Source organism: Colletotrichum paranaense (assembly GCF_030867605.1).
Source record: "Colletotrichum paranaense strain IMI 384185 chromosome Unknown Scaffold_8.1, whole genome shotgun sequence".
NCBI lineage: Eukaryota > Fungi > Ascomycota > Sordariomycetes > Glomerellales > Glomerellaceae > Colletotrichum > Colletotrichum paranaense.
Genome location: NW_026848966.1, coordinates 850,781 through 871,758, shown reverse-complemented (window position 1 = coordinate 871,758; position 20,978 = coordinate 850,781). Strand labels below are relative to the sequence as shown.

The 20,978-nt window shown below is 52.3% G+C and overlaps 5 protein-coding genes across 5 annotated transcripts; 2 read left to right on the top strand and 3 right to left on the bottom strand.

Moving 5' to 3' along the window:
- Positions 1 to 309: 309 nt before the first annotated feature.
- CPAR01_10141 (uncharacterized protein) lies at positions 310 to 1,797 on the top strand (the record flags this gene model as incomplete). The annotated part of the gene is made up of 1 exon (XM_060494404.1): positions 310 to 1,797. One exon carries the CDS (start codon positions 310 to 312, stop codon positions 1,795 to 1,797), a length of 1,488 nt encoding a protein of 495 aa, XP_060346586.1.
- Positions 1,798 to 3,010: 1,213 nt separating this feature from the next.
- Positions 3,011 to 8,158, top strand: CPAR01_10140 (uncharacterized protein; the record flags this gene model as incomplete). Its single annotated transcript, XM_060494403.1, has 7 exons — positions 3,011 to 3,354; positions 3,408 to 3,621; positions 3,815 to 4,093; positions 4,151 to 4,382; positions 4,437 to 4,466; positions 4,514 to 6,333; positions 6,518 to 8,158. The coding sequence occupies 7 exons, from the start codon at positions 3,011 to 3,013 to the stop codon at positions 8,156 to 8,158; spliced, it is 4,560 nt and encodes a 1,519-aa protein (XP_060346585.1).
- Positions 8,159 to 10,115: 1,957 nt separating this feature from the next.
- Positions 10,116 to 11,547, bottom strand: CPAR01_10139 (uncharacterized protein; the record flags this gene model as incomplete). The annotated part of the gene is made up of 3 exons (XM_060494402.1): positions 10,116 to 10,336; positions 10,403 to 10,704; positions 10,784 to 11,547. The coding sequence occupies 3 exons, from the start codon at positions 11,545 to 11,547 to the stop codon at positions 10,116 to 10,118; spliced, it is 1,287 nt and encodes a 428-aa protein (XP_060346584.1).
- Positions 11,548 to 12,051: 504 nt separating this feature from the next.
- CPAR01_10138 (uncharacterized protein) lies at positions 12,052 to 13,784 on the bottom strand (the record flags this gene model as incomplete). Its single annotated transcript, XM_060494401.1, has 2 exons — positions 12,052 to 13,120; positions 13,201 to 13,784. The coding sequence occupies 2 exons, from the start codon at positions 13,782 to 13,784 to the stop codon at positions 12,052 to 12,054; spliced, it is 1,653 nt and encodes a 550-aa protein (XP_060346583.1).
- A 1,991-nt stretch (positions 13,785 to 15,775) lies between these two features.
- Positions 15,776 to 20,007, bottom strand: CPAR01_10137 (uncharacterized protein; the record flags this gene model as incomplete). Its single annotated transcript, XM_060494400.1, has 4 exons — positions 15,776 to 18,114; positions 18,299 to 18,363; positions 19,169 to 19,551; positions 19,957 to 20,007. The coding sequence occupies 4 exons, from the start codon at positions 20,005 to 20,007 to the stop codon at positions 15,776 to 15,778; spliced, it is 2,838 nt and encodes a 945-aa protein (XP_060346582.1).
- Positions 20,008 to 20,978: the final 971 nt, after the last annotated feature.

Genomic DNA, 20,978 nt, shown 5'->3' with positions numbered 1-20,978 from the left:
GTTTTCAGCCGTCGACGCTAGGTTTTCAGCTCACTCGTGACGTCTTCTGTCTTTTGACAAAAATACTCCGTGAAATTCCAGCTGCCTTTCCTAGTGAAAAGCGCAGTATTGGTGAGAGGACACCTTTCTTTACCCCGTCAGCTCAGAGGCGAAGCCACTCTGCGATGCTCTTAATACTCCGTCTTACCCCGTTCAATATTGATTGCCAACTAGCGAGGTAGTCGTCAGAATAGTAGCACATGCCAAACCACACTCGCCTACACACACGCACACACACAAGACTCTGGTCTTAGTCCGCAACAATTCACCATGTCTAGCGACGAGGCCACGGAAGCGCTGCTGCTCTGCTACTTGGACGGGAACAAACTCATCTTTAGATATCTCCGTCGCAACGCAGGAGCAGACAACAGCTCTAGCTTCGCGACCATCAGCAAGCCGTACCCGCTCAACTTGAGCAATTCGCTATACAGCTTGATCCCGGGCTACCGGCCTTCGTGGCCCATGGTCAGCTACAATGAAAATATAGAGATCAAGTCCACCGGCGCTCTGACCTGGCAGGATGGTCTCGCCCAGCTGCAAATGATCATCGTTGTCAGCCACGGCCAGCAGAGCAACGATGCCTCGAACCCGCGATACAAGGCCTTTGTGCTGGAGCTTACTCCGAGTCTGGACATCTGCTCCGCTGCGTGCCTGCCCGCGGGGACTGAGACGGGATCAGCTACTGACTGGGCCAACCAGCCCTGGTCCGCCGGCGTCAAGCAGGACGACTTCTCACACATGTCTGCGAGCATCCTGACCGTCAACGGCCGGCTGTTCGCCACGGCCTCGCCCTTCTTCCAGCCCATCGAGCACAACCTGCTAGTTCCTGACGCCAACGACCCGTATCGCGTACTCGCTTATGACGAAAGCAAGTGGCCCAGGGCCGACGACCGCTTTGCCGCACTCTGCTGCCGCAAAGACTCCGGTGACCGTGACTTCTCCGTGCCAGCACGGGGCGGGGCCGCGTACTTGGCCGGCTACCGTCCGTCCGCCGACTGGTTCGCCTCGCCGATGTCGATTCCAAACGGACCACAAGTAGACAACAGAGGCACAGGAAACGTCGGACCGCAGCAGCTCATCTACCTGGACAACTCGACTACCGTCTTTGCGCTGTATACCCCGTTCCCAGATGACAACAGCGGCCTGGGCTCATCAAGAGTCATCACGCTCGGCTTCACCAGCGCCACCGCCATGGGCAGGCTCACCTCCACCTCGACGGACACGCGGTGGTCCCTCCTCAACATCACCTCGGGCAGCCACGGCTTCCGGGCGGCCTGTGCCGTCGCCGTTCAGCCACCCGACTCGTCTGCTCCGCCGCTCCTTTACATCTTCGCCGTCGATTCCAACGACTACAACCAGGGCCGGCTGTGGTACATGACGCTGCCCCTGTGCGGCTACGACTCCATGTACGGCCACCCGAAGCTAGAGCCGGGAACCACCACCATTGACGTGTCCGCCCAGGCCGCCAGCAACGGCTTACAATGGATAGACGGCATTTCTCCCCAGCCCATAAACGCCGAACCGACAAGACCACTCAAGGTCGTCCGCTACGGCAACTCTCTTGGTGTTTTCCACCAGGCCGGTGGTGAGATTCGGTTGCTCAGACTCGACCTGCAAAAGGATGGCACCCTTACTGACCCTGCCTACCCCCAATTTAAACACATGTATCGTCAGTATACCAAAGTCACGTCTGAGAATTCGGCGTTGCTGGTATCTGCTTGCGCCATGCCCCTAAAGTTTTGCAACCGCTTTGTTTAAGACCCCTGAATTCGCTCGGGCACGGGATATGTGCGGTGGAGAATTGCAGATGAGCAGTCGCTGTCAGTAAAGGCGTGATAGGCAGATATCCAGAGCAAGGAGACCTTCAGGACTGTCACAAGTGCTTCGATAGTAGACACTCTGGAAGTATAGGAGATGTAAGAGTGACGTCAAGCGGGATTTGGTCGGCGCGAGTATAGGCAATGTCAGGGCATCAGCTGCGTCAAGTCTAGCAGAGAAATGTTGTTTTATGTTCAACCTCAATCAGATAATAGAATTGATGAATCAAATAGTCTAGTGGGTTGCAGTTTCTTTCTTTCCTCTCATCCTCTGCTCTCTCCTCTCAGACTATAAACTTCCGTATGATCGCCTAGATTTACGATACCTACCTTGCCTTAACATTATGTCAACGATATTTACGATGTCAGCAGTGCCATGATGCTCTGAGCTGTTACATTGCTTTTTGGCGCAATTGTGCCCAGTGTTCGTAGCCAGAGCGTTTAAGCCACTCCACGCAGCTTTGTCAAGCCTGCTACCTACATCTGTTGTAGCTGGACATAATATACCATGATATCTACGCCCGTTCTATCCCGCACGGCAACAGTGTGTTGCCGTACCCGGGCGTGGCTGGTTATCGGAGGGTAGAGGGGGTGTAGCAGCGAAGCCTGGCAGGTTGTCCTACAGCGCGTCAGGAGGCGGTAAAGCAATGCTACGTGATCAGGTGTGGAGCTGTGAATTGAGCTTCTGCCTGCTCTTGGCATAGCTACTGAAAGAGGCGGCTGAAGCTGAGTAGGATAACACAACCAATCATCGCATACCATGCGAGGCCAGCGCTTACTCCTGCGTCTCTTTCCTGGAGATGCTGAGGAATGATCCCGGTAGCTGTGACCTGACCGCTCAAGTAAGGTCTCATCAGCCGCTGGTACTCAATGAGCCTTTCTAGGGAAACCAGCGCAGGGGGTTGGTTGTTGCGGTGACGTGGAGTGCTTGTTGGTTTGTGGTTTGAGGCTTCCAGACATGCCTTGATAGGCCCAAAGCCGAGCTGGAGTGCGAACCCTTGTCAAAACCGAAGCAATGTCTTCCAGCCACGGACGCCACCTAATAGGAGTTGTTACCCTCGAAAAAAGGGCCAACAGATTGGGGAAAATCTTTTCGCTTCGCTCGCTTCCGCTCAGTCACCGGCTTCGTTTTCTGGTGCGAGGCCAGCAGCATCATGCCGACCGATTACAACCAGAACTTCAGGATACGCGGACTACCCCGCGAATACGAGACTAGGGCTGACGTCCGTGTATTGATCAAGGAAGTTCTTTCTCTCGAACCCAACGCAAGCGTCATTGTTCATTCGCTTGCGATTTGTCCTGTCAAAGGAGACAGTCGAGTCGCAACTCTCCGTTTCAATCCCCTCCCAGATTGCTTCTCAGATCGCTCTAGAAATGAATGGGTGGTTAGCCTAACGAATGAGGATGACTCCGACTTTAAGGCACCACTCATATTCGATACTCACTTCTCAGGCTTCACACCTCTTCAACGTACCGTCGACGAGAGTTGTAATGTAGAGTGAGTTGACGACAATCTCACGGCGACTTACGCGGCATTAACCCATGTTCCAGTGTGATTGCCATGTCTGGCCTCGGAGGGCATGCATTTGGTTCGTTCAAGGAAAGAGGAGGACCTTTCATGTGGCTCCGAGATGCGCTTCCATCAGACTTTCCAAATGCAAGGATCTTAATATATGGGTACGACACTCAACTTGTACAGAGCAGGTCCTTCCAGAACTTGTCAGATCTGGGTAGAGCTCTCCAGATCGATTTGAGAGGTATTCGGGTGTGTATATCACGCCTGGAATCCGAGTCGCTCTATGTATCTAATCTAGCATACAGGACCCAATGCATTCTCATCCCATAGTGTTTATTGGTCACAGCCTGGGAGGTCTTGTTATCAAAGAGGTCAGCTCAAACCAAATTACCACCGAAGAAGGAATTGGCTACTGATATCCTTGCTTTATCCTTTGATGCAGACTATAGTCAGAATGAAAGAAGAGATACACGAAGCGCACGCATCGATCCTAGATTCCATCTCTGGATTCATGTTCTTTGGCGTTCCTCATCAAGGCTTGGCCATCGAGTCACTCGTTCCTCTGGTCAAAAATCAGCCTAACCGGAGTTTACTTGAGTCGCTCAACAAAAACTCAGCACTCCTCCAACGCCTGGAGAAAGAATTCAACAATGTAATCAGTGCAAAAAGGCCGTCAATTGTGTCCTTCTACGAAACGGAAAAGTCTCCCACGGCTATAGAAGTAGGTTCAGTTGGTTTGGTTCGCCTCCGACGAAGTGCCTGCTTACAGTTAACTTAGGTGAATGGCAAGTGGGAGTTGTCTGGGCCTAGCGAAGTCTTAGTTGATGTCTCTTCAGCGACATGCTACAGCAATCAACGCCATCCAATTGACCGCAACCACTCTGAGATGGTGAAATACAGCCACGGACACGACGTGTTCTACAGGCGTGTCACCACCGTGACACGAGAATTACTGGGCACCACCACGCAGAGCAGAATCGGTGCCAGAAGTCCAGAAACTGGAGTTGATTGTGGGTAGCTAGATCCCAGTATTTGTCCAAACAATAAAATGACAGTTCTTGCAGCATTCATAATCCTTTCGGATGATAATAAGGGTATGGACCCCGAGGATAAATTGTAACAAATAGCTGACACGACTTAGACTGTCTCAGGTCACTATCGTTTCGAGAACAAGAGTACAGGTACAGCGATGTTTATTCCCCAAAGGACACCTGTGGTTGGCTTCTCGAGGATCCGCAATACCAAGCTTGGATGAATAGTGCGCGGGGCCTTTTCTGGATCAAAGGGAACCCTGGAACCGGCAAGTCAGTTCTCATGAAATTTGCAGTCACAACGATGGATCGCAGAGGGTCCGGAGAACTTGTTGTGTCCTTCTTCATCCACGGCCGGGGAAACCCTTTGCAGAAGACTCCATTGGGTGTGTTCCGGGCATTGCTTAACTCCATGTTGAAGTTCTTCCCACAACACCTCTCTCAACTCACTGAACGCTTCAAAGACCGGCAGGCGCGATTTGGGGCTTATGAAGAGAACCGATGGAGTTGGGCCGAAAGGGAACTCCAAGATTTCATGTACGAGATTTTGACCAAGGGAACAAAAAAGCAACCTGTGGTCATCTTTGTCGATGCCCTTGATGAGTCTGGCGAAGATGATGCAAGGAGCTTACTGGCGTACTTCAAAACCCTCATGAACGACATCGAACGCGAAAAGGCACCGGTCAAAATATGCTTTTCTTCGAGACATTATCCTATCCTTGGGTACGAGACAATGCCAGCAATCCACGTGGAAGAGAAAAACGACGAAGACATTAGGCTAGTCGTTCGAGAACGACTCAAAGAAATTCAACCGATCGCAAAGCGGCAACAGCTCGAGAATGAAATCTTGATGAAGGCTCATGGAGGATTCCAATGGACAGTACTGATTGTTGCCTTGATACTCCATGGAAGCGTTATTGGTACCAGGGTCGAGAATCTGCACAAAAGACTCACAGCTATCCCGGAAGCCCTTGATGGGTTGTACGCTGAAATATTAGGCGGTGTCGATGCTGTCGAGCACCACCAAATGACGAAACTCTTCCAATGGATCTTATTTGCCGCGCGGCCCTTGTCTTCACACGAGCTCCGAGAAGCCCTTGCTATCGATTATAACGATATGGACTGCACAAATATTTCGCAAGTCAGACGCCACGACAACTGGACAGATACTGCAACTCAGTTCGAGAGAATCGTCACACATGTTTCTAAAGGCCTCGTGGAATTCCGAACTCGCGAGATTTGGGAGCAACACGATCCTGATGGGGAGGACTGGGACCGGGAAGCTCAATTCATCCACCAGTCAGTTGCGGATTATGTGCTAGGAAAGTTTTTCAAGCCCAATCCTCACAATTCTTCTTCTCAATGTCCCATTGGAGCAAGTCACTTCGAAATATCAAGGTCTTGTCTGAGCTATCTGACTTTGAGAGAAGTCTTAGAAGGCGCTCAGCTGTCTTTGGGGAAACTCTCAGCAAGATTTCCGCTGGTACCATACACAGCACAGTTCTTGTTCCACCATATCCAGGAAGTTGAGCGTGCAGGAATTTCTCAAGATGATCTCCTTACGTGCATTTACTGGTATCGACAATCTGAAACCTTGCATAAGATCGCGAGCCTATGGAGAGTGATGGATCCTGACAATGTTCACGCACCTAGGGGATGGCCATTTGTTGGAGCAACACCCCTTCATGTTTTGGTGGGGTTTGGCTCAAAGAGCTATTTAGACTCATTGCTTATCAAAGACCATGCAGAGCTTGAGGGTAGAGATGCAGATGGGAATACGCCATTACTCCTCGCTCTTAGAGAGTGTCGCGAAGATATGGCCTTACTATTGCTGGATCGTTCCATTGATTGGCAGCTTCAAGAGGAGGCAGTTAACCTCAAGATCTCTCAAGACGATAGCCAAGGGCAGACAAGGAACTATCTTTCTCACGTGAATATGGAAAATGGTGATGGGGAACTGCCCTTGACCGTTGCCGTGACGATGGGAGCTGGGCAGGCAATCTTCAGGTTAATTGAAGGGGGTGCTGATCTCGAAGTCTTCGGGCACCAGAAAGAGCTCGTGTCATACGCTATCCGTCACAGACAAAAAGCTTATTTCAATACTGTTAGAAAAGGGTGTGGAGCTCGACGGAGCTATCTTCTATATGGTCAAGGACATGTCTGAGAACGGTGATCTTGATGGTCTAGAAATCTTGTCGAAACTGCTAAAGGCCGGTGGTAACACAAGCAGATCAAAGGGTTTTGACCTTATTGAAGATGGAGATGAAGATGAATATGGACACGACAATGAAGCGATAAGTTTAGCTTCGCGAAGAGGCTATACGGCAGTTGTCAGCCTTCTACTGTCACACGGCGCTTCAGCGGATAGACGAGACTTTTTCGGCGAATTCCCGTTGCTTATCGCCGCAAGGAATGGACATACGGAAACGGTGGAGGTTCTACGCCACCACGCACCGCAAATGGTTGGAATGATTGGTGCCTACAAGCAGACAGCCTTCGACGTAGCCGTTGGAATGGGCCACTTTGGATTGGCAATGCGGTTTCTGCGGCAAGGCAACCAAGATTCCGAATCAGACGCGTCATTTTGGACGGCTGTCAAAGCGAACAAGCCGAGATTAGCGAAAGCAATTCTACACGTAAGACTAGAGAATGGAGATGCGGGCAATGAAAGAGACCTAGATGGCCGAACGCCATTCTTATGGGCCATCCAGATGGGGCATGAGGCAATAGTCAAAATGTTTCTCGATACGGGCAAGGTCGACGTCGATGAAAGAGACCAGTATGGCCAAACACCACTCTTATGGGCCATCCGGATCGGGCGTGAAATAATAGTCAAAATGCTCCTCGATACGGGCAAAGTCAACGTCGATGAAAGAGACCAGTATGGCCAAACACCACTCTTATGGGCCATCCTGATCGGGCGTGAAATAATAGTCAAAATGCTCCTCGATACGGGCAAAGTTAACGTCGATCAAAGAGACCAAGGCGGCCGAACACTTTTCCTATGGGCTCTCCAGCTGGGGCGGAGAGCGGTAGCTAAGGTGCTTCTCGATACGGGCAAGTTCGACGTCGATGAAAGAGACCAGCATGGCCAAACACCACTCTTATGGGCCATTCAGCATAGATGTGAGGCGACGATTTTGCGCAAAACAATTCATCATCATCATCATCATCGTCGTCGCCGTCGTCGTCATCATCATCATCATCATCATCATGCGACGATTGAATTTCTTGTGTTTGTGGGTAATGCCGACGTCAATAGAACAGATGAACATGGTCGAACGCCACTGTTATGGGCTATTCAGCATGGAAAAGAGGAGGTGGTCGAGTTGCTTCTTGACACGGGCAAGGCCGACGTCGATAAAAAAGATCACTATGGCCAAACGCCACTCTTCTGGGCTTCTCAGTATGGGCTCAGGTGGGTGGTCAAGCTACTTGTGGACACGGGTAAGGCCGGCGTTAATGGGAAAGATCAATGTGGTCGAACACCACTCTTATTGGCCGCTCACCAAGGGCACGAGGCGGTAGTTAAGCTTCTTCTCGATACAGGTAAGGTGGACGTCGATGGGAAAGATCAACACGATCGGACACCACTCTCATGGGCTGCCGAGGAGGGCCACGATAGGGTAGTCAAGCTACTTATGGACACAGGCAAGGTCGATGTCAATAGGAAAGATCAATATGGTCAAACACCACTCTCAAGGGCTGCACAGCGGGGGCAAGAGGCTGTTGTCAGGCGGCTCGAGTACTCATAGAAACTTGCACACTTTGCATGCAGTCTCTTAACCAAAATTTTCCCCTACGTCTTCGCTGAAGTATGAGATAGTCAACGTTTCTATAGCAACCAAATCAATTGCGGCACCTTGTCGTTCCCCAAACCAGCCGAAGCTCTCTTTGAGAAGCTGCATCTCAGCATCCTTTCCGTAGCTTGGACCGGCTAACTCTGGTTGATTCTCATGCGGCGGCCTACATGCATTGAACACAGATGCACATTCCACTTTATCTATCGAAAGAGAAGGATGGAAGGTGCTTCAGAAGTTAGAGAATGATCCGCATCGAAGGTAGTACGTGTCCAGCAGCATCTGCCAGGCGCGCATATCTGGAAAGATGGATTTTGGAGGTGTCTCTATACATACCCTGCCTCATCCCTTCTCGACGCCTTTTGCTTCGCGAAGCTTAGTAACCTACCCTCCCCGAAGACATGATGTTGGGCTCATTATTACCAAAGTCAATGCGAACCCGGAGTAAACAGTCAATCATACCTGAGTTTGAATGCACCTACATAAACTTCCATGACCAAGCTTGCAACATCGTGGAAAGGCATATGTGGGGAGTCGGTGCTAACTTACTCACCAAGCTCTTCAAGGCCGAATCTCACACTCAGCCGAAAATCATGACAATATTATTTCCCGAAGTCCAGGTTCGTCCACAAGCATTGACTTCAAAGTACTACATTTGTTTAAAGTTTCGTGACTCAAGATACACAGTACTTGCCTACTTTTTGGAGGGTTGCTCTGGGGGAAAGGCTGATGTGTACTAGACAGCGCCATCTTCAGTATCTTTGCCATTGGAAGCAGGGAAACAGCTTCAAAGGCGGACGTAAAAGCAACACTATCAAGAAAGTTTCAATGAATTGATGATGAGCAATCTTATTCCTTGGGCTTTTTCTCTAGTTTACTTCACCGAGGCCCAGTGGTAGCGTTCCCCACCACGATCGTGCCAAAGTGGACCACGATAGCTTCACAAAAAGATCAAAAACATACAACACCAGGTATTCGCTGGTCGCCACCGACCCAACTACTAATCCGGCCCTCATTGGCTTGTCTATGGGAGAGCGGACGGGATCCCGAATTTTCCAATGGGTATGGTCGTATGTGAAGGTATTGCGAGATCCTAGGGGCTCTGAAGGGCGAGAGATCACACTGCAAGGCTTAGGGGCCATCTCAACCTATACTTTCCTCCGATTTCTTTCATTTATAGTGTGCCATATAGAAGTTTATTTGAATCACTTCAACTAAGCATAGAAATCATTTACCGAGCACAGTCGTGAGGGGGGCTGACCCAGGCGTGATGATGACTTGTCGAGATCCTTGCCCTGACTTGTCTCTAAGTGCTATCGTAGCCCAACTTCCCTTCGATTTTGCTGATATTTGGGATTTGAGTCCTTGCCCATCACTCTCTAGCATTAATCATCCTATTGGTGTCTGCCTCTGTATCATTGTTGTTGATCTTGACAGCCTCTTCGCGCTTCTCATCTGCCACGGCCGCTTCTACTGACGCCTGTGTCAGGGATATAGATGCCATGTGCTCTCCAACACCATTATAGACGCTGATTCCTTCATTTAGGATATTGTTTGGGCATATAGCGGCCATGTCCAGATATTCGTTGAATGGATAGCTGCATAATTAGTTGAGGCCTCCCTCAATACAGTTCAAATCAGCCTCTTGCCACTGTGTCAATGAAGGAATCTGATCATCCAATAACGCCTGGGTGAAGTCGTATTCATCGATTGAACCGAAAGTAGCGAAACATGAAGAAATACCCGCAGTATCATCAATTCCGTCTGTACCGGTCTCTAGTAGCAGTGACGCGACAGATGCGTCTTGGGGAATCGACGGAGTGAGGTCCTCAACACATCTCGCGTCAGATGGGTTTTTCATAGTCGACGAGGATGTGGCTTTTGTTGATGCAGTGCAGGCGTCTCCTGGATGCTACGGGCCGTGGTCTTTGTTCGTCTTGGCGATCTTCTTTCGAGCAAATGTCTCGAAAAGCATCAACATTGCGCGCCTTTTGGCGCCATCGAGGGAGACTTCAGCGATTTCCTCTAGTTTTGAGAAGAACTGCTCGCCCATGTCAGAGTAGTTGTCTTGTGTGAATAGCTTCTGAAGTTCACTGTGTTCTACAATGCTGTCATCATACTGGATCCTGTAGACTGTAGGAAATGTCAGTAAATCCGAACAACCCTGGAAATATCGACGAGTGACCTGAGCCGACATACAAGGGTCTGGAATGACGGTGCAATCCGGGAACAGTATGAGGTAGATGTTCCTCCAATTCTCTTCCTCCGATCTATCGCCTCGTGTCCGCTTCCGACTTTTCAATTTCTTCAGCTGGTCTTTGTTAAAACCTTCGAAAGAGACATTCTTCACGAGATTGCAGGGCTTCTCCAGTTGAGCATGCTCTGCCGAGTCAGCTTGACTGTCAAAGATTTTGCCGCAACGTAGGCAGTGGGGCTTTTGCTCGTGGTGTCTGTATAGATGCTCTCTAAAGGCAGGACCGTCGATGATTAGTCTCGGCGAGCTTCCAGTTGTAGAGAGCACCTTACTTCAGTCTGTGAGTGGAGGGGAAGTAGCGAGTGCAAGAGAGAGTTTCTCCATACACTGCTGGATTGAACTTGAGATATGGGCAAGCTAGCTTAAGTCCCTTGGAATGGAATGGTGTTGGTACGTTGGTCGGATTGGGACACCGCGGCACAGAGAAGCAAGTATCTTTGGATGACCTGGGCGTCTGGAGAAGATCATCCGTCTTCTGTGCCTCTTCCTCACCAATCGCATCGGATGACTCACGAGGGTTGATCTTGATGTCGCCACTGCCATCTGTCGAAAGCCCAGGCGATTTTGCGAGCCAAGCTGAATCGTCTTGTCTGGGAGCTATGCTTCTCCTGGGCCCTTGAAGTCCGATTTGCGTTTCTTCCTCGCCTTTACTAGACTTCTCTCTATTCAATGCGCTGTTCTTAGGCTGCTCTGAAATTGCCGTAGATGTCTTGAACCTATTCGTTTCGCCAAGCGTCAGCTGGCTAAACTGTTTTGAAAGTGCGGCTGCGCTGGAGGACTCGAGATCATGTTGCTCATGGCCATGGTGAATCGTTCTAGAGATCGAAGCTACCGATTTAAATGTGGATTCTTCTCCTCCTCTTGGCCCTCCCGATCCTACCCCTCCGTCATCTCCGTAAATGTCTAAAAGTCGATTCGCGCCGCCCACCCAAACAGAGACACCGATAGATGGCGTCGATAGATCGGAATCGTAGCCCTCCTCTGCACTCGGCACGAGTCGCAGGCGACGTGAGCCCCATGTCAATTCTTCTATATAAGCTGGACAGGTGTCGTTGATGTAGTCAGTAAGACTCGGACCTGAACTAGACATGTCGTTTGAACTGTATCCACGGGATGACTAGGCACGGTAGTCCTTGGGGAGATAAAAGAGCCTCACACAACAACAGAATGATAAGCCTGAATGAATGGATTTCGGGGCGTACAGGCTCTTATTTGGGACGCAAGATGCTAAGACGATGTTTTGCGAAATCTCGCAAATTTCCTTCGCTGCACAAGTTACGCTGACTTGCCGCTGTCCAGTAGTGGGCCGTTGCGGTGTCGAAGGCTATGGGATGCTCTCTGTCAGTTGGTCAAGGTGCAGAAAGCAACGTCAGTCATGCATGTGCTCAATGTGTACCTTCACGTCATGTCACTCCTACCGGTCCATAGAAGTCAGATACCTGAACATTTTGTCATTATCGACAGGAGTGCATGCTTTGCGGAGATTAGGGCAGCCTCATATCAAGGATTCTTGGACAAAGGTAGGAAGCAAACTATGGGGGCAGCATGAACCCCTTCAAGTCATCATCGATTATTTTGTGACTAGTTATTCTTCCTACAATGTGCCGTTCTCACCTGCAACATGCTGAACCCGCATCGCAATAGTCCCAACTCCATCAAAAGCATTTATAGGATCAACCTCAAGCGTCTTGTCCTGCTCTTGGGCAAGATCTCCTTGTGAAGCATTCCCAGTACCCAGTATGTCGTCCAGCCACGCGTCTCCATTGTCATTGGCTAACGCCGCATCCCAGGCCGACCAGCAGGTAATATCCGAGTCCAAGTAGAGACCAAAGGCTTGAGAATCCAACAAGATGCTACGGGCCTCCGTTACTTCTACCGACGGCAAGCAGCTCGGAGCTATCACCGGATCCATCGGCGGCACTCCGCTTTGTGTTGCTTCATGCAAATCGTAGATCTCGTCATGCTTCCCTTGCAGCTTCTCGTCCGGTTTATCATCCGCAACCGTACGCAACAGCTTCTCGCTCGGAGCTCGAGCAGACCGTTCAGTCCCAGACGGCTTTTCAATCTGAGTAGACTTTGAAGGGGATGTGATAGCCCTGCTCTTGATGTCTCCCTCTGCGGAATGACGGAGCATCTTAACGGCGAAACCCTTGAACACATTCAGCAACTTCCTTCGTTTCTTTTTGCTCAAGCGGCCACCGACAGCCTCCTCCAGTTTCGAGGACATCTCCTCTTCCACTGGCGATGGTATATCTCTAGTAAAAATGCTCTCGACATCGTCTTGCTCCCGTACTGACGCCTGGCTCGTGGCGGACCGGTCATCCAGAGAGGTCTTGTAGACTATACTCAATGTCAGCTGGCTCTTCGCGTCGTGCTCATTCTCAGAGTACTCACAAGGATCCGGTATATCTCGGTGACTAGGAAAGAGAATCTTGAAAATCTCTCTCCACTTATCCTCTTCCGTCTCGACCCCCTTTCTACGCTTCTTACTCTTGAGAAGCTTCTCCTGAGCAGCATCAAACCCCTCGACACTGTCTTCGCCCTGGACGACGTTGCACAGAGTCTGCGCCTTGAGATGTGTCCCGACTTCGGCCTCGGTTTTGAAGAGGCTGCGACAGCGTGGACAGTTGGGCTTTTGCCTATGAGTTCTATGTAGGTGCTCCCTACGTACACAGCAGCGTCAGCCATACCAGTTTCTGGGAGCGGTATGCAGCCGCAAAAGACGGGACGGGCCACAACTCACTTCAGCCGGTGCGTGCTAGGAAACGCCGCTCCTCGACAGCTCCGTCTCTGACTATACCTCGACGGATCGTGCTTCAGATATGGACAAGCCATCAGCAGGGGCTTCGCGGGCTCGATAAAGGAATCGAGCCCTCTTGTGCCAGAGTATTTCGGTTCTCTAATCGTCTCCACGAGTGAATAGCCGGGAATGAATTGACTATTGCACCCGTGTTGGAGGCCGTCGGTGCAGTCTTGCCATAGCCCCGATGTTGGAGTGGCATGCGTATAGGACTGTGAAGGGTAGTCCACTGGCGGTAGACATGCCCCGATGTTGGACGTACTCCAGACCGGCGGGTCGTAACAGGACAAATCATAGTTCGGATTGTTGGAGACAGGATCCGGAGCTGGCAATGCGGCAACCGTCGGTCCCCCCGAAGTCGGATGCGCAGCAGCTTGCTGAGATGGCGATGTAGTATACGGCGCCGGCGCCGGCGCTTGCTGCTCATAGAAGGTTAAATGTGAAAGTTGCTGCGTCAAGCGCTCCGTGGGATCATAGCCCGGGCCGGGAGGAGTCCACATTGCCTTGTACGGGGTATGCAAGTACATGCTTAATTGAGGTAATACACGTCGAGAAATTGAAAGTCAATGATGCGCTGCAAATCATAGCAAGACCCTTAGATACCATGGCAAAAAAATCTCGATATCATCTCCATTGAATTGGCGTTCAAAGACGCGGGGGCGACACCATTCTTAAAAATACCATGCGCCCAAATCTCGCAACTTCGCATTTCCATGATTGGCCTGTGTGACATGAGGTAATCCCCGCACACACTCGAGGCGAACCACGAGGCAGAGCCTGGCTCAGCTGAATGACCGGTGGCAACCTGGGGGCCAGAACGAAACCAGTGGTCATCAGCTTATCCCTGGTCGACTGCGCGACGGGTAGCTACATTGGAACCGTTTCATTGCCCACCATCTACCACGCGCCTCCGCCCACCCTCCATCTCCAGCATCGCGGGCGTTTTCCTTACTTATATGCCGAGAGAACCATACGCTTGGGGGTGCAGAAAGAGAAGTACGTGAACAAGGTGCCTGGCCAATTGCACACGATACAAAATCTTCCAGGCCTATCGTCTCAGGGCTTTTGGAAATCTTCAGGAAGAAGTTGAGAGAAGCAAACAACTTTAGAAAAGAGGAAGGTAAAGCAAGACATGGAGAGACGACGGCAAAACTCAACTCCTCTACAGGATCCATACCCTCACTCGAGTTACCCCTCTCAGACGACTGTGTAGATGTTTGCTAGAAGAAAACCGGATACTTGGGTTTCTTTTTCAATTTTCGAAGCCTTCAGACGTCCACCGTATTCCAAGTGCCGTGAGTGCCAAAGAAGGCTCTACTACCGCACTCGTATTCGAGGGATACCAGAGCTTGAGCGCGTAAATGAGTGTCTCGCCCAGTCATGAGCGTGTGAGCTAACCCACAGCCTGATCTCAGGAACGCGCATCATTCAAAAGCAGGCAAGCAAGGCAAGGCCTGAGTTTTCGCCCGGCATGCCCCGCCATCACCCCGCCACCGACTTTCACGCACCCAAAATTACATCTTCTCTAGCGGTAGCCGGTCACGCAGCATCCAGCCAACTACCGGCACGTCACGATACTCTCGCATTCCAGACAACGATGCTAGCTAAGTACGCGCATAGTACGTGCGGCCACGTACTCGATGCAAATGAATTATCTCCTACAAAAAGTCTTTTCTACAAATACAGGGCTCCTCCTCCCCCGTTCCCTTGCCCCAAACGCCATGAGCGCTCTGCACCACACTTTGCTCATGCCTCCATGTCGAATTCCACTTCTTCTTTCCTCTCAAGTCTGAAGCCTCTCGTGTCGAATCTTTGCCGCTGAGCGTGGCTGGGTGCGAGTTCTGGTCTGACTGAGGATGCAACGGTTTATTCACTCGAAGAAGTCTCTGGGCGGAGAGTCGGGGAGAAAAAAAATCATGATTGATTGCCGCCAAAACGGAGAAAAAAGAAGTATGCCATGCCATGCCATGCTGACCCTTTCATGCCCGACCGTCCGTCGCCGTGTCAAACCATCTCTCAAAATTGTTTCTTTTTTTTGTCGCAAAGGTCTCCGAAAAAAGGTGTGATGCCAAACAGAAATATTAGTCGTCAAGTCGCGCTTGAGAAACTCCAACAATGTCTAGACGGACAGTCCGTAGGTGCGTTCTTCTAGTTCTGTGCCAACGATGAGGGACGAATCAGGCCATATTGCGAAACGCCCGTGAAGTCTGCCTAGCCCATAGGCTCCTATGACGCGTGAATCGTCAAAGTCGCCTCGAGGTCGTATGTTCGTGCAGAAGAATTATGTATGCTTGTTCAGTGCCACCATTGGCAAGGATGTAATGTGTGCTCGCAAGAGGCGATAGTCTTGCAAGAGTGAATTTAGTGCGAGAGAACGGGATGATACCGTGCCATTGAGTAGAGCGTAAGTGGTAAAACGGGCTCTGGCGCCCTTATTTTCTTCAGGGACGATGTGAGTCGCGTAAGCACTTTGAGGATCGAGGGTTTTTAAAGCTTAGTGCTTTCGAGCCGGAGAATACTAGTGTCGGCCCACTTGACTGTTGCTGGCGCGGCTGCGCTCATCCTCTTCCATGACATCGCTCAGGCGGGTCGGGTGATGATGCCTGGGGACGGTCTCCCAACCTGGAGCAGCATAGCCCGAGCCGGAATAGTCTTGGGCTGTTCCCTGCTGCTGTTCTCCAGCAGACGTGGTGGGGGTCTGCAGGTAACCGGCACTGGGAGGGTTCGTCGCTGGGGTTTCATACTCTTCTATACCTTCGTCAGAAACTGGGGAAGGTGGAGCAATGAAGGGAACCTTATTTCCCTGGGAATCGCGAACGAAGTGGCCTTGCGCATCGATAGTGTACTCACCTTCAGAGTATCCACCCTCGGAACCAGCACCCGTGTAGGTAACACCTTCCTGACCTGGATCGCCGGATGGATAGAGGTTGCTGGACGTGGCGGGAATGGATTGACCACCAGGGGCTTGAGAATAATCGCCAGCGTAGCCGGCCTGCTGGCCGCCGTATTGCTCACGGGAGCTGCCATGGCGACTGGGAACACCCTGCGTCATCGGGACGACCTGGACGCCGCCGAGGATGGTAGGCTGACCGCTCTGCAGAGACTGGGTCCGTTCGCGTTCTTCATGTTCGCGGCGACCAAGCTCCTCCCAAGCGCGGCGGGCCTCTTCTTTGGAGATCTGGAGCTCCTTCTTCATCTCCCTGACGCGTTCATCGTTGGCGGAGTGCTGACGCTCCTTCTGGATAGCTGCCTGAACAGCATTCTCTCTAGCACGTCTCTCCTCGTCAAGGGCCGACTCTAACATGGCGTTGACCTCCTGAGCACGCTCCAGCTCAGCCCGGGTCTCGAAGAACCATCGCTGGAACTTGCGTTCAGAACTAGCGCGGAGGCGCTGCAACTCGACGACGGCGTGGAAAAGGTTGGCACCGGCCGCAGTAAGATCGGTGACCTGGCGAGAGAGCGCTTGGTTGACAGGATCACGCTCAATGTCCTGGTTGTTCTGTTCAAGTCGTCGAATCCAGAAGCTGGTGAGACCCTCCCAATGAGCCGATAAGGTTTCCCAACGCTCAAACGCGTGGGGAAATGAGTTTCTGGGTCTCGATCCCGTAGCGCCAGACTCCTGGGCTCCTTGAACAGAGGTGTTAGCAGGCTGTTGAGTGGTGCTGGCCTGAGGGGCTGTGCTGTAGGGTTGCTGGCCGGGCTGAGACGTCGACGCCGTTCGACCGTGTCGAGTCTGCGGCTGAGTCGTTGTGGGCTGGCGGGAACTTCCTCCCGGGTTGGTTCGGGTTTGTGGGGTATCGGTAGCTACGGGTCGCCGGTGAGAGGTGGGGTCCTGCTGGGGCACGTTGGCGGCGCCACCAGCTGTTCCTCCTCCGGCAGCGCCAGTAGCGGCGGTGGCAGCTCGGCGCTCCGCATTCCGTCTCTGCGTCTCCTCCAATAGGCGAGCTTCCTGCTCGGCTCGCTGTCTCTCCAACTGCATCTGTTCCTGTTCGGCTCTCTGACGGGCTGCCTCTCTAGCAGCGCGCTCCTGCATGATCATTCTAGGACCACGAATTCCAGAAGGCGAGCTGGTAGGGTTAGGGGCGCCAGTGGTGCGCTGGCGAGTGGAAGCCGAGGCATTACCGTTGGAAGCGGCAGTGCCGCCTCCGATCAGGTCAGCCATTGATGCGCCTTCTTCTATCTCGTCGGGCGTGAACAGGTTAGGTTGCCGAAGCGCCTCCTCAAGAGCGAAGAGGATGGCACTGCGAGTGTTTCTGGAAACGCGATGGGGTCGGTGAGACTCGCGTCGGGTATGAGAAGACGTTGATGTTGGGTCTCGGAATAACAGAGCTTCGTCGGAGGACTCTTCGTCAAAGTCCTCGCTCAGATCCTGTGAGAGAACTCTTCGCGCACGTGAATTTCGTCGATCGAGGGGAGCGACGGTTCGAGGGTAATCGTAATTAAAAGTCGGGGCAGGCGCAAGTGTTGGCGTGGGCGCAGGCGCAGGCGCGGTCGCAACTTGTGGTTTGGGACTGAAACCTACTGATGCGGCCTCAATGTGGACCTGGCGGGCAGACTGCGGTGTAGGACTTGGGGTCGCAACGGATCGCGAAGTACGTCGAAGGGTGCGGTGGGAGAGTTGGGACGAAGCTGGAGTGGTTGGTCTCTCAGCGACTGGATCTGGGGTAATGTTTCGCGCTTGCCTCCGCTGCTGCTGGCGCTGCGCAGAAGGGGTCGTGATTTCGTGAATTTCGTGACGGTCGTTAGAAGGCGTGGGGGGAGTTTGGTCTGTCAACTTGACAATGTTGCCCAGGTCACTGCTCTGACCTGTTGGGGTAGACAAGTCGGAATTATCACCACCTTGGTGGTGATTCGGAACTGAGAAATGAGGTAGTGTGGGTGGTGTTGAGGAGGATCTGGGGGAACGCTGATCCAGCAAGAGTCAGCAAGTACCGAAAGGTAAGAACACGGAGGTGGTGTGGATTGTGCGAAAGTCGAGTTACATGGGAAACCGGGCAGGGAAAAAAATGGGTGAGGTTGGAGGGAACAGGGTACAACTTACTCGGTAGGGTGGTATCTTGATGATGGGGTCCTGATACCACACCCAAAAATATTGTCGAAGGCGGTCTGTATGAGCAAGTTGCTACTGCTCAGCAGAGACGAATTGAAGGCGGAGAAGTGAGGGTCCAGAGAAATGGAGTCCAAGAAAGAAGAGAAAGGTGCTAAGCCGGAGGTCTGAGGTGAAGAAATTCGAGAGGCTGGAGGTTGGAGCTTGGGTTGAGAAAAAGAGGGTGGCTAGGCGACAATGCGCTTTGGCAGCGTGGGCGGAATTGGACGGATAGATTGGAAGAAGCGTAATTCGAACGGATAAGAGTGAGACTGGAGCCACCTCACTGCTGCCAGTGGTCGAATTGAGCTGAGCGACCTCTTTGAAATGAATTTGTCGGGACTGCTACTGATTGCGTGCAGTGAAGATGTTGAAAATGGCGAAGATGGCGATGCTGAAGATGTGAGATTTTTGGTGGTCGAAGTGAGAGGAAGAAAGGCCGCAGTAGTTTGGAGTAAGGATAAGAGTGAGGTGTGAGGTGAGAGGTGAGAGAGAGAGTGAGAGTGAGAGAAGAGGTTGCGCCAGTTGGGAGCCCTGCTGATTGTGCGTGGGGGGGAAAAGAAAGATGGCAAGAAGAAAAATCTTGTGAAATTGGCTTCTCTTTTTTCCCGTCGTGCAGAATGTTTGTTTTGTCGATGAGAAGGTGGATGAGGCGTGAGAAAAGCCAATCTCATGTGAAGGAAGGAGCGGCCAATTGGGCAGTGAGCGGTGGTGGTTGTGCCTTTCTTGCCCAGTTGCGCCTTCCTTTGAATTTCAGTGTCAACTCCAAGGCGAAGTGAGCGTGGAGAGCATCACGTAGGACACTCCAAAGGAAGGTACAAAAACCTGGGAGTGAGAAGGTGCAGCACCTTGGGCTGGAAGGGGGGACCAGGAGCTGAAGTTGAGGTACCTTGAACCTCAGGTTCTCCCACTTTCAGGTTGCTGCTCTTCGGCTTCCTCCTCTCTGCGAGGCGGTCCTCCTCCTCGATGCACTTGGATCCAATTGGATGCGACCTGCTTGCCGGAGGCTGGAAGTTGGTCGCGCCAGTTGGGTTGGGTTGCGACGACCAGGCCAGGTACACGACACGTCCACCAGCCAAACAAGCTCTTTTCTCAGTCTCAGTCTCGGACCGTTCAGACTTTCTGATTGATAGCAACACGAATTGTCTCGGGTTGCCCTGGTTGTAGTGCTCGTCCAATTCCATCCAATTCACCACATCCAGCTTCAGCTCAGTTAATGTCAGTGCTGCTGCGCGTACGTGACTGGGCTGACGGGAGTGAGAATTGTTTGGTGGCCGCTGTTGCTCCTGCTGCTACCTTGGGCCAACACGGACCTATGGCAGCTCACCAAGCAACACCTCCTCCATGCGACCTCTGTCAGGATGTGGGTGTCGAGGTCATTGACGGCTTGAGTGGGTGGGTGGTCGGTCCAAAGTCGAATGCGCGCGATCAAGTTCGAGTTCGAGGTCAGGATGACTGATGATGCAAGTCGCGCAAGAGCAGGGCAGAAGGCAGGACGGAGACGGGGACGTGGGACACAAAACGGGATGGGACAGGTGACGGGTTTTAATTGTTTCGGCAGGGCACCGGCATCGTACCCAATACCCAACCCATCATCGCGTCAAATTACGAACCACGGCGAAGCTTCGCTTCTCACCCGGCGGACAAGGCAGGGTTCGAACCATCTCGACATGGAGCTGGGGGCACACTGGAGTCTGGACTCTGGACTCTGCACTGGACAGACAGCATCCGTACGTACAAACCTGAGCCCTGAGGGATTACATTACCTGACATTAAAAGGTAGTCCTGGTGTACGGATACGGATGCAGAGTGCCAACAACATCTCCCGCAGGTGGACAACATGGGCCAATTTCCTCTACTGGCGCGCCCCCAGCCAAGGTACAGCATCCGCCAATTCACGGCGTGCAGCCATATGCAGGCTTTTGCAGCTCTTTGCAGGTTGTTCCCCGTCGCGAGGTAACTGGTTTCACGCCTTGGCTCTGCCATCCAACGCCAGAGCCGGCCAGGTACATTGAGATGCGCGCGCCGTGTGGAGCGTTGAGCTGTCGTCTACTGCAGCGCCGGCGTGGAAGATGGCTGCAGCTTTCAGGATTGGGCCCTCGGGATGCCTTAACGGCGCCTTCCTAAGTCTGACCGGTGCATGGCTCTCCCCGCTGAACATCATTGCCATTACGCGCATGGGATCGCGGGATGTGCAGCCTAGGCCGCCTGGTTATCGACGACCATGCGCGACCTGGTCCAGGGATATCCCGACTGCTCATTGAGATTATGGGAGACTTGGCCTACCCAAGGCCCCAAGGAGACTCTGCCGGCCACGAGCTGACATATCGGGCATTGGGTGCCAATTGGGACGGAGGGACGGGAGGATGGGCTAGAAGTGACAGTGTGCGACCAGGTGAAGGCGGCGCCGGCTGCGGCCACGACGGGAGATGAGAGACAAGAGATTGGAACTGCTCGCCTCACCCGTGTGGGATTGACCAGTGACCGATCAGCCGTGGCAGGGAAGCTCGGAGAGGCAGGGAAACTGCCTGCGGTGGCCGCGGTGCCGACGATTGAGATTGAGCCAGTGGGAGAAAATCAGGGGGCTGGGGACGTGTGGTGGGAGCGCACTGGGGATAAGCTGTGAGCTGTGAGC